Source organism: Polyodon spathula, chromosome 30 (genome assembly GCF_017654505.1).
Source record: "Polyodon spathula isolate WHYD16114869_AA chromosome 30, ASM1765450v1, whole genome shotgun sequence".
NCBI classification, from domain to species: domain Eukaryota; kingdom Metazoa; phylum Chordata; class Actinopteri; order Acipenseriformes; family Polyodontidae; genus Polyodon; species Polyodon spathula.
The window spans coordinates 2,532,486-2,544,602 of record NC_054563.1 but is presented as its reverse complement, the minus strand read 5'-3'; the positions used below and the strand labels follow the sequence as shown (position 1 = coordinate 2,544,602).

The window sequence follows — 12,117 nt, the reverse complement described above, 5'->3', positions numbered from 1 at the left end:
TGGACGTCCCACTGAGATCTATTTAAGAATACTAATATCAATCAAGACTAATCACAGGATTCCACTAAGCCAAGCGCCGTGGTTCCAGCCTGGTAAATCCCAACACATACAGACACATGCAACCACGTATATATTGCACAGGTTGATAGTGCTCAAAAGGAACCTCTATTAGAAACTGCAGGCAGTCAGAAGACAGGTATTGGTGAAATAAACGGCGTTACCGGCTTCTCCCCTACAGGTTGCCTGCTCACAGAAATCACCACACCTGTTCCGCACTGAACGTCACTGCTGTCGCTCGAGTCCCGGATATCTGTGATCCTGCTGCTGGGGCCTTCATCGTCATCCTCAAACAGGTCCATTTCCACCTTGCCATCCACTTGCACTCTGCTCACCTCGAAATCATCTTCAATCAGACTTTCCTCACCGGCATCGCCTTTCTTCCCAGTGCTAGTTATCTGCAGAGTAAAACATACGGCATTCATTAAGAGTGGATGTAGCTGACGAAATAACTCTGTAATTCCACTGTCTTGTTCAAGTCTCAAATGAACGATGGAAAGCAGACCGTTTGGTATCCGAGTCAAACCGGCATGCAATTAAATCAGTCGGATGCTGGAAAACTTCAAACTCTGTTATTTCTCAGGAAGCATAACAGCAATTTTTTTTTTATATTACCGATAGCCTTTAACAAGAAACGCCACCATACAGTGGCTGGGATTTTCAACAAGGGCTCACAAGAGAACGACCATATTAAAAGCATCTATAAAAACTAGAATGGGCTTCACTCACCAGCAGTTTACAGAGATCGGCAAGTTCATTTAACAATCTGGATGGCAGCAGACGCAGCACCAGGTTAGACGATATCAAACTTGCACTGTTCTGTAAAACATGCAGAGGGTTATTTTATTTATATTTTTCTCTGGCTAATCTTGAGCATCTTGTTATTAATACATAGATAAATAGGAAATATACACATAAAATAAACACATATAAAAATGGTGGAGCTAAATACGTGTTTTTGTTATTATTATGAAAAAATAACATTCAGTGGTGGGTTTTATATATTGTAGAGCTTTACAAATTATGTTTGTGTTTTAGCAAATTTGCATGCTTTTGTTTTATTGAATCTACCATAATGATCTAGAACGCTCAGTAGCTGAACTAAAGGGGTACAAACACAAAGTGAAAGCTAAGCTTATATGACTGCTCAAAGTCTTTGATACCTTGGTTGGTCTGTTTAAGCAGTTTATATACTGTTGAATGAGAATCCTCAGGGAGCTGAGCTTGAAGTCGTCAGGAATTTTACCCTTCACTGCTGAAATGTATTCACTCGTATTCTGAATAAGAGACTGCAGAAGAAAGCAACACGTTACCCTTATACCAGAGGAATGTGACTTGAAAAGCATGCATACAGCACTTGTGTTTCCATTCGTTTTGTTGAAAGCCCTTTTTGCTAGACATGGTTAACTCAAATATGCAAGTGTGAAACACTTAAACATGCCTGAGGTTAGGCGCCGGATAACCCTGCTTTATGAATACAGCCCTGTATCGATTCTGATATTGCATATCATCCTGTTCCTTCAGGTACTCCACAATTGCTGTCATCTGCAACCTTGGAAGGCGATGTTTCAAAATAAACATATCACATATAACACTTTGTTTTCATTTTGAAAATATGAATTCAACATAGCAGAGTCTCTCTCACTCACACACACACGCACACACACACGCACACACACACACACACACACACACACACACACACACACACACACACACACACACACACAACCTTGGCTTTTTGGAAAGGCACAGTCTTGCAGGCATCTTCTTCAGTGAGAATCCCAGCATGGACATAACACCCGAGAACGCCAGTGAGGAGCCCGACACAGCGAACCAGACACTCCGGCAAGGTCTGGGACTGTGAACCAAAAACAAAAGCAGCACGGAATTACAAACAAGAAGCTTTCATGGAATCAAACACCCAGAACAAAGATGTTTCAAGAAAAAATACTTTTTAAAAATGTTTTTTCTATTTTCTATGCTTTGTCTGTGTATTTCCTTAAAGCTGTGGAAAGTTAGTGACAAGGACACATTCCTTATCTGGGTATGATAGGTGGAGGCTGTCAGTGTTTTGTACTCTTTCTGTGTCTTGTAATCTCTGAAGTAACATATCTTATTAGCAGGGTGTTTGCCAGCAATTGAGATACGTTACAAAAGAGAGAAGTGCTGAAGAATGAGGTAACTACAGGTTAGGTATAAAACGGCTTAGGCCAGTGGAATGAAGACTGCTCTGTTGTCTCCAAAATTGATCATTATGCACATAAAATGGCTTTTTCGTCTTGCCTGTGGATATTGACGTTTAATAAAGGGTCACTATTAAACCCACTAATTGTATTGAGTGAATCACTGTGGGTTAATCCACAAGGGAACCTGTGTGTTACTGGCACAGCAGTGAGCAACTAACACACAGGTGTACAACTGGCTTAATACTTACATCCAGAGAGTAGCTATTGAGGAGGTGCTCGGACACGGCCAGGAGGTGCTGCTCCAGTCTTTCTTTCACACCGTGCTTGACAGTGAAACGTGGAGCTGCAGAGTTCCGGACTGGTGCACTGACTTCACTGCTGGAGCAACTGGGCATTTCATCAAATGTTGACTGCAGGTAGAGGTTCTCAATTTCTAAAAACACACCATCTTCAGCCAAGAGCTGGTCCTTTTGAAGAACGCTGGAAAAAGAACACAGATATTTAGCTGTCAAATACTTTATAAATTGTCTAAAAACTTTATATCAGGTTTGGTAAGGGCATCAGTAAAATGAAGGCACCGCTTGTGAATGTTGTTTTCTTAAGAATTTGTTTTCTGTTTTTGAAAGATCACTTGTCTGGTGTTATGTTGTTTATTTTGAATGCAGAATGCCCACTAATGAACCGAACCACGCTTTAATCCACGTATAAAAAGGAGCTATACATGGAAGTGTCGACACAGCAGTTTCTGTGAAAGGAAAGCTACAGAACTCACCTCTCAGGCGCGAGTGGAGACGTGAGGAAGTCCATCCCTGCTCTCGAGTCCTTCAGTGTCAGGGTCACAAGTATTCTTGGAACAATCTGATTAGGAAAATCTCTGCAAAGAAATTAGTTTAAAAGAGAGGAAATAGAAAAACATATACACACCCACACTTCTCAGGTACAAGGTGTCCCACAACAACATTATGCTAGCTTTCTTATTTTTACCATGAGGTGCACGAAACAGGTTTAAATTTTGCCAAAGTTTGGCATATATATATATTAGCTCAAAGAGCCAGCTGCCCGACATTTCGACATGTTGTATATATCTTTCTCATTCATGGCGTATTCTCTATGTATAATTCTGTATAAATATTTCCACTTACATAAACAGGCCATATAACCAATACAGGCATGCATCTGTGACAGTGCAACACTCCAGTCAAGCTACATTTGATCTGCACAGTGCCTCTGTAGAGCTTCTTGAACAGAACAGTTTCAGATCGACTCTACCTGCAAAATACAGGGTGGGGTTTAGTGCTCTCCTCTGTGTCCTCGTCCATTTGGTACAGCAAAATCCACCTTAAAATGGCTTCCCTTAAAGAAGGGGGCCCATTCCCTTCAACAGGTGCCATGTATTTGAGGCCAGTGTCCAGCCGCTCAGGAACAGCACACTTGGTCAGTGCCTGAGCCAGACACTGAGCTGCAGCACTGCAGGCAGAAAGAAATGTTCAGTATTCATTTACAACACTGCATTCCCCCAAATTACATGAAATCAATGTTCAATATTCATTTACAACACTGCATTCCACCAAATTATATGAAATCAATGTTCGGTATTCATTTACAATACTGCATTCCGCCAAATTACATGGAATCAATGTTCGGTATTCATTTAAAACACTGCATTCCCCCAAAACACATGAAATCAATGTTCAGTATATATATAAAATCCCTCCTTCTTGTTTCTACAATTTTTCTATAATGCAGCTGATTGTAGCTCGCAGGGATTTTTTTTTTACTGGAAAATGGTTTGGTTCAACTTCAAGTACCAGTAGCACTGGGGCAGTTCGGAAAATAAAAGATATTAGTCTATAAATGTGAGGATCTTAAAACATGTACAGTATGTGACTGAAAACTTAGAATTACCGTCCTGGAACATTATTATTTATCTCTTAGCAGACGCCCTTATCCAAGACGACTTACAGTTGTTACAAAATATCACATTACAGATAAGAGCAGATATAAACGTATAATACTACTGCAGGGGTGGAAATAAGACTCCTATTGCAGAGAAGTTTCACCCATTCCAGGTGTGATTACGTGCTTGATTCGCTTCAGTGTAAAGGTACGAAGCTCTGTCTTATTAAACTCATAGTAAAACCTTATTTCCTGTACCATGAAAGCAAGCTTACTCACAAAGATGGCTTGCATGCAGATCCTGCAAATATTTTCCAGAACTCCCTGTCTATCGGTATGAGGCCTCCCTGAATGATGGCCTCCAGCAGCCCAAAAGCCTCGGTCTCGATTTGCTGAGAGCTGACGTAGCGGAGGGTCACGGCCCACACCCTGGTCCACAGTTTCTGCAGCTCGGGTTTCTGGGACAGCCGCAGGTCCTTCTTGCCGCTCTGGCAGGCAGCGATTTTGCTCAGGCAGCGCATCACATAGGGGGTCTTCTCCCCCCGGCGCTGCTGGACCAGCAGCTGGTGCAGAGCTGCGAGGAGGGGGACGAGCGCCACGCTGGGCAGGATCGAGGGATACTTCCACACCAGCACGGCTGTGATCTGCAACCTGGAAGGACCATTTTTTGCATTGAATTCCCTTATAAAAGTTTCCCACAGTAAAAGCATATGAAGGTGTAAAAAAGCACAGTGAAAGCATGGTAAAGCATCGGTAAGCATTGTAAAGAATAACGAGGTCTGGTAAAGCAGATCCAGGGCAGCGTCTCAAACTCCATTGAGTTCTGTTTGAAAATTTCTAAAAATGTTAACAAATTGTGATGAAGGGGTTAAATAAAAAATAAATAAATAAATAACATGGCAAACTATGGTAAATACATAGTACAACCATGGGAAAAGTGGAAAAATACTGTGATGAAATTTTACAAGGGTTTAGAGTACACATACAGCAAAATAAACAAAATTCAAACAATTAGCTCATATAGTGAGATTGTGTCCTGATAATGGGTTTAGCATAAAACTTGCATTAAGTTCAATCAACTAAAATGGACAAACAAGGCATTTCAACAGAGAACCACCACTGAGATTAAAAGTCATTACATTTGTTTTGCTCTTCCTGCAGCCTTACCAAGGAATCATGTCGAAGTCGCTCTGTGATCTCTGCAGGTTATCAAGGATCTCCTCCCAGCCCAGCTGGACGCGCCTGCGTTTGCTGGGAGTCCCCTGCTGAGTGCCTCTCTGAGTCGTGCACATGTGCGATTGTGTGATCTCCAGGACTCTGGTGTCCTGGGTAAAGAGCTGGCAAACAAGCAAAACCTTGTGAACAAAAACAAAGCAGCCTGGGGCACAATGCAAGGCTAATGACATCTCTGATGACACACATTGTTGAGAAGACACTGGGCTAAATACTGAGCTATTCACAATGTAAGGCTAATGACATCTCCGACAACACGCACTGTAAGCATACATAAGTACGACTTTTAATTGAGGGGCTTGAATGAAAAATCAGCTTGTCTTTCATTTTAGATGAGATGCTTTGGCATGATATGCACTGTGCACATGCAAAGTGGTCTTACCTGGTGACAAATATCAGCAGTCAGCTCAATGAGGTTTCCCTTCACTGCAATGTGACGAGATCCAGTGGAGTACTTCCCTCTGCTTCCGACCTGGTTGATCTCACTCACCAGAGCATCATACAGGTTGTACAGAAGGCTCTGCCATTTGGACCAGTCCTCAGCGTAGGCACCTGCAGCCAACAATACAATTGAAAGGGTTTTAAAGGCTTGGCTTAGCCTAGCACTTCTGAAACAAAGTGCTGGGAATCTCAGGCTGCACTTGAGGACTGTATATTTGAAATCCTTTAAAAAACTGATTCATCCAGGCTTTATCACACCAACCTCTTTCATAGTTCACAGTGAAACGAACAAACGGGAATCAGAAATGTCACAAACTTAGAACTACGGCCAGAGTCACGTCCACATTCATTATCCAGAGATGTTACAAACACTCAATGAGGCTGAATTTAGAAATAATGAAAGAAACTTAAATTCAAAATAAAAACTTCAAATTCAAAGCAAAGTCTTTTTCGATGTCTTGAAATATTTTTGCTAAAGCATCACCAGATTGAAGCAGCTCCTAGTGCAAGGGTATGAAAGAAGAGAGTTGAATGTGCCAAGCAGATTGAAGCAGCTCCTAGTGCAAGGGTATGAAAGAAGAGAGTTGAATGTGCCAAGCAGATTGAAGCAGCTCCTAGTGCAAGGGTATGAAAGAAGAGAGTTGAATGTGCCAAGCAGATTGAAGCAGCTCCTAGTGCAAGGGTATGAAAGAAGAGAGTTGAATGTGCCAAGCAGATTGAAGCAGCAGATTGAAGCAGCTCCTAGTGCAAGGGTATGAAAGAAGAGAGTTGAATGTGCCAAGCAGATTGAAGCAGCTCCTAGTGCAAGGGTATGAAAGAAGAGAGTTGAATGTGCCAAGCAGATTGAAGCAGCTCCTAGTGCAAGGGTATGAAAGAAGAGAGTTGAATGTGCCAAGCAGATTGAAGCAGCTCCTAGTGCAAGGGTATGAAAGAAGAGAGTTGAATGTGCCAAGCAGATTGAAGCAGCTCCTAGTGCAAGGGTATGAATGAAAGAAGAGAGTTGAATGTGCCAAGCAGATTGAAGCAGCTCCTAGTGCAAGGGTATGAAAGAAGAGAGTTGAATGTGCCAAGCAGATTGAAGCAGCTCCTAGTGCAAGGGTATGAAAGAAGAGAGTTGAATGTGCCAAGCAGATTGAAGCAGCTCCTAGTGCAAGGGTATGAAAGAAGAGAGTTGAATGTGCCAAGCAGATTGAAGCAGCTCCTAGTGCAAGGGGTATGAAAGAAGAGAGTTGAATGTGCCAAGCAGATTGAAGCAGCTCCTAGTGCAAGGGGTATGAAAGAAGAGAGTTGAATGTGCCAAGCAGATTGAAGCAGCTCCTAGTGCAAGGGGTATGAAAGAAGAGAGTTGAATGTGCCCTAGTGCAAGGGGTATGAAAGATTGAAGCAGCTCCTAGTGCAAGGGGTATGAAAGAAGAGAGTTGAATGTGCCAAGCAGATTGAAGCAGCTCCTAGTGCAAGGGGTATGAAAGAAGAGAGTTGAATGTGCCAAGCAGATTGAAGCAGCTCCTAGTGCAAGGGGTATGAAAGAAGAGAGTTGAATGTGCCAAGCAGATTGAAGCAGCTCCTAGTGCAAGGGGTATGAAAGAAGAGAGTTGAATGTGCCAAGCAGATTGAAGCAGCTCCTAGTGCAAGGGTATGAAAGAAGAGAGTTGAATGTGCCAAGCAGATTGAAGCAGCTCCTAGTGCAAGGGTATGAAAGAAGAGAGTTGAATGTGCCAAGCAGATTGAAGCAGCTCCTAGTGCAAGGGTATGAAAGAAGAGAGCTGAATGTGCCGAGCAGGCTTACCCGTCTCCTGTGTTTTGGCTCCCTTGGGGTGGTGCACACACAGCTGCAGACTGAAGAACTGAATGATTTCATCCTTCAGGAGGTCCTGAGGCCGCTTCTGAGTCCAGATGTAGAGGACAGTGGGGAGGAGGTCCTCCCCCAGTTTACACACACGCACGCGGCAGCTCATAGCGGAGGCCTTCAGAAAAACATTGAGAGCAGCCAGCATGTGTTCCAGAACGGCTAAGATCTTCTCATGCCTGCAATAACACACACACACAATCTTATCATGCCCGCAATAACACACACAGACGCACACACACACACACACACAATCTTCTCATGCCTGCAGTAAAACACAAACTTGTGCAGTTCTCCAGTAAAACCCTTTCTATACCGCAGAGCAATGCTGCAGTAAGGGGTCTCACTTCAGCACATCCAACTGGCTATTATATCTTTAGAGCTGCAGACCTCTTTGCTTTACTGGAGTTGTGCATTGTTTTGTTTTTCTTTATGACCGATTGGTAGAGTAACCATTATATATATTATATATATATATATAATTATATATATATATCTATATATATTATATATATATATATATATATATATATATATAGTACATGATTGCATACCTTGCATTAGGCAGCGCTTTGGAAAAAAACTTGAAAAGGTTGTGTGTCAGTCCCTCAGTCTGCAAGCAGGAACCCCTGACCAAAGTGTGGATAATTCTGGCCAACAAAACCCGGTCAATATCTTTAGAGGCTTTCAGATAGAGCCCACAGTACAAATCCAGCAAATCTGAAATAAAGAATAATAAAAAAAAAAAAAATTCTTAGAACTGGCACATTAGGAAACCCCCAAAACAAAAACTCAACATAAGCATTTCAAATCAGCCACCAGATTCTTGCAGCAGATGCTCCCATACTCTGAAGCAGTATTTCTAAGCAGGTGAAAAACAATCCAGGTTACGAATACAGATTAATAGAGTTACCCGTCCATTGCTGCTGGGTAATCTCACACCAGTATTTCCTCACTGACAGAATATCCTTCAGCAGTATGGTGCTGTAGTCTGCCCCGTAGGCATTGCAGCTGTAGGAGTCTCGCAGAACATCCATAACGTGGCTCAGCAGCTCCATGCACTTTAACCGAGGACCTCCTGAAAGGGAAGATCATGAACGATCTGAGAAAGCCCATATAATTCAAACATAGCAACATGGAAACCAGCGACCGCAGTGACTTCAAATACTGAGGATTTCCATTAGACCTGCGGTCAGTTATAACTGCAATTACAGTGCTATTTTGTCAATTACAGCAGAACTGGTTGCTGAGATTGCAATTACAGTGCTATTTTGTCAATTAAAGCAGAACTGGTTGCTGAGATTGCAATTACAGTGCTATTTTGTCAATTACAATTAAGATACAGCAATTATAATTACATTAAAAAGTAACAAACAACTACACAAATGAACATCTTTATAGCCAAGCAATAAATCACAGGTACAAATACACAAACCATACTATACAAATACTTTTATTTTGCTTCAAACAAATGGGGTCACCAATAGTGGGTGCAAACACAAGAAAGAATAACGATCGAAAAACAAATAAATGCGCAACTGAACTGCAATCGATCAATCATGGGTAGAATTACAATTACGATTCCGCTGGTGTGCCAAGGTTCAACTCCAATTACAATCACATGGTATCTGCAATTAATTATTACACAATTACAACTGGACTTGACCCCAGGTCAGATTTCCATTTTACTGTAGGTCTGTGGTCCTCAAAGCTGTGACAGATATGTAATCCTGCCATACTGAAGTGCTGGCGGAGGAACAAACGTATTGCAATCTCCTGCTCTTAGCTCAGTGTCTCTGCTTCGACTGGTCTGTGTTAAGCTGCTTTCTCCAGTTCAGGAGCCGCTCTTCATTTCCATTTCTCTGTCAAACACATGTAACATAGACTAGTGTCTGTATAGAAGAGCCAGGTGACTATATAAAAATATTCAACCTTATGCAGAAACGCATGCAAAAAAATTCAATTCCTGTTAGAGAGAATGACTGAAGCCAGGACAGAGTGCTTACTTTTATTTGCACAGCGGACGAAATATTTAATCAGGCTGCCGATCTCCTGCATTTTCTTCTGCCTGTTGGCTTGCGTTGTGGCCGACACGCTGGCCTTCCCTGACTGAAGGCATTCCGTTTCCTTCTGGATGAACCTCTGCAGAAACCTAGCGAGCGGGAAGCAGGCAACAAGGGAATCCTGGGATCAGACATTTAGAACAGCCTGCTGTGAGAGAGCTCTGGGATAATAGAATAACCAAGCACCGAGGAATTAACATGACTGTGCAAGGGATGGAAATAAGACTCTCACTGCACAGCACCTTGATCCATTCCTGGTTTTACTAGGACTTTAATAAGACACACCTGAGCTTGTTGCCTGTACACTGGGGCTAATCAAGCTTGCATTAACACCTGGAATGGGTGAAACTGTTATGCAATAGCAGTGTAATTTCCCTTCCTGTTGTGGGACACTGTAACTTTAAAGTATGTTCAGTAGAACAATATTTTATAAATGTTGTACTTCAAAGTGACCCACACTGAACACCTGCAATGCTGCTTTGAACAGTACCTGAAGACAGCATCCCAGTTCAGCTGTTTAGAGTGCTTGGAGTGCCTGGCCTCTGAGTTCTGATCCAGCTGCTCAGCTGTGTCTGCTGAACGGATAAGACGCCGGAACTTCTCGACTTCTTTCTGAACAAACAAACACAAGCATAGATAAAGAAAGAAAGAAAATAACACCAGACACAATGAGGAACAGCAAACGCTCCTCACATTTCTGTCAAGATCGCATTTTACTACTTATCTTTTTTTTTTTTTATAAAACAATGTTACCAAACTAGAAATAAACACAGAAGGTATATAATTTAAATCATTTTAAGTAATTGAGGTGGGTAAAAGGCTAAGACTAACTGGAAATGGTAATATAGCTGTTTAAATGGCACTTTCTTTACAGCCTCAGGTGACCCATGTGCATGAAGGGGTAAAGTTAATAAGGGGGTACAGTACCTCAGTGTGTTGTAATTGAAAAGGTATGAGGGGAATAAAAGAGTACTTTAAATACTGAAGCAATGAAAAACAACCATTTACACAGCTGCTTTAAACATGCAATCTGTTCATTCAGATTTACAGTCTTAACTGAAAACAAGGCTGGATTTAAACAAACAAAAATAACCATTACATCACCTTTCTCTCGGTAGCCTTGTCGTTCTCTAGACCACGACAACAAACCAGAAGCTCATGGAGAGCGAGACTCATGATTCCTGCTGCCGGCAAGAACCAGAAAGCCTTAGCAGAATGTCAGCTCTTACGATTAAAATCCCCCAAGCTGTCACTGTGAAAAGCGTGCAGGCAAAGATTTACTACAACACAACGTCAGACGCCATAAGCAAACCAAAACCTGTTGATTAACTACAGCAAGAACCTAAAAGAAGAAGAAGAATCTTGTTAAAAAGAAACACAGGGTATAAAACCATACCATATAATTCTAACATAAACGATGAGGGGTTAGGGTCAAGGTTATATAAGAAACTCAGTACCAATGCAATTAGGTGACCTACATTCACAGCATGTGGAGAAGAATCGTACAGTTGCCTATGCACAGGCTCATCAATTATATTAACATATACATATATAGATTTTCATGTATTTATTTATTTATTGTAAGTGCAGTTATCCAGCTTCTGATTGGCTGAGGTATTGAACGCTATGGGTGTCGTGTAGAGGCTTTACACTTAAACAAACCAGTACATACATTAAAGACAAAGAGCATTATAAGTTTAGACGCCACTACAAACAATGAGGAATGCATTGGCGTTCCTTCACAATGACAGGCTGGTCTTAGGTTTGATCACATGCAACTTTGGTATGACCAATTACTTACATATAGACACTGAAAGTGTTTCAATATTTAGAGTTTGCTTGTCTTTTGCAAAGTGACTTTGGAAAATCTAGTCCTGAGACTGATCCACAGAACACGCCTCTCTCAAAGGTACATATGGTAAGCATGCTAATTTACATTACAGTGCTGGACATAAGACTCCTCTTTCATAATAGTTCGATCCATTCCTGGTTTTGAGTTTATTAAAGACACACCTGAGCTTGTTACCTGTACAGCATGTCCAATCAAGCCTGTATTAAACCCTAGGCGAAGCTCCTAGGCAACAGAAGTCTTACTCCCATGCCTGCATTTAAACGGAACTGCTGAACCGGTAATGTTTTGGTTGTTGTCAAACACGCCACTCCCCTTGACGTTGTTCAAAAACTTTGCAATCGTCCATTTTATAATTTGTTTGATCCACATATATTCGTTTAACTGATTGTCAACGACTGGAACACATAGATTCCACCTTCCACCCGACTTGAAAAACATTTCAGTATACAGTACCACTCAGGGCGATCTATCATCTTGTAATCTGGCTGATAGTAAGATTGAACTGAACTCTCCTTAATTTTAAAAATCAAACAAGATTCG

At 41.6% G+C, this 12,117-nt stretch overlaps 1 protein-coding gene across 6 annotated transcripts in view; it reads right to left on the bottom strand.

The window, feature by feature from the left end:
- Positions 1–12,117, bottom strand: part of atm (ATM serine/threonine kinase) — a 41,495-nt gene that overhangs the window by 29,024 nt on the left and 354 nt on the right. For 3 of the 6 annotated variants that reach the window (XM_041233300.1, XM_041233299.1, XM_041233297.1), the window contains exons 2-17: positions 10,830–10,977; positions 10,216–10,337; positions 9,669–9,814; positions 8,576–8,740; positions 8,217–8,382; positions 7,603–7,841; positions 5,758–5,927; positions 5,310–5,479; positions 4,422–4,793; positions 3,516–3,713; positions 3,019–3,120; positions 2,495–2,726; positions 1,790–1,918; positions 1,221–1,346; positions 787–876; positions 266–455 (exon numbers count right to left, since the gene is read on the bottom strand). In XM_041233300.1, the coding sequence (XP_041089234.1) occupies positions 266–455; positions 787–876; positions 1,221–1,346; positions 1,790–1,918; positions 2,495–2,726; positions 3,019–3,120; positions 3,516–3,713; positions 4,422–4,793; positions 5,310–5,479; positions 5,758–5,927; positions 7,603–7,841; positions 8,217–8,382; positions 8,576–8,740; positions 9,669–9,814; positions 10,216–10,337; positions 10,830–10,901 (2,689 nt within the window). In that variant the 5' untranslated portion in view covers positions 10,902–10,977. Of the gene's footprint in view, positions 1–265; positions 456–786; positions 877–1,220; positions 1,347–1,789; positions 1,919–2,494; positions 2,727–3,018; positions 3,121–3,515; positions 3,714–4,421; positions 4,794–5,309; positions 5,480–5,757; positions 5,928–7,602; positions 7,842–8,216; positions 8,383–8,575; positions 8,741–9,099; positions 9,548–9,668; positions 9,815–10,215; positions 10,338–10,829; positions 11,068–12,117 lie in introns of those variants that run through there. The other 3 variants (XM_041233298.1, XM_041233301.1, XM_041233302.1) reach the window with 3 other exon arrangements.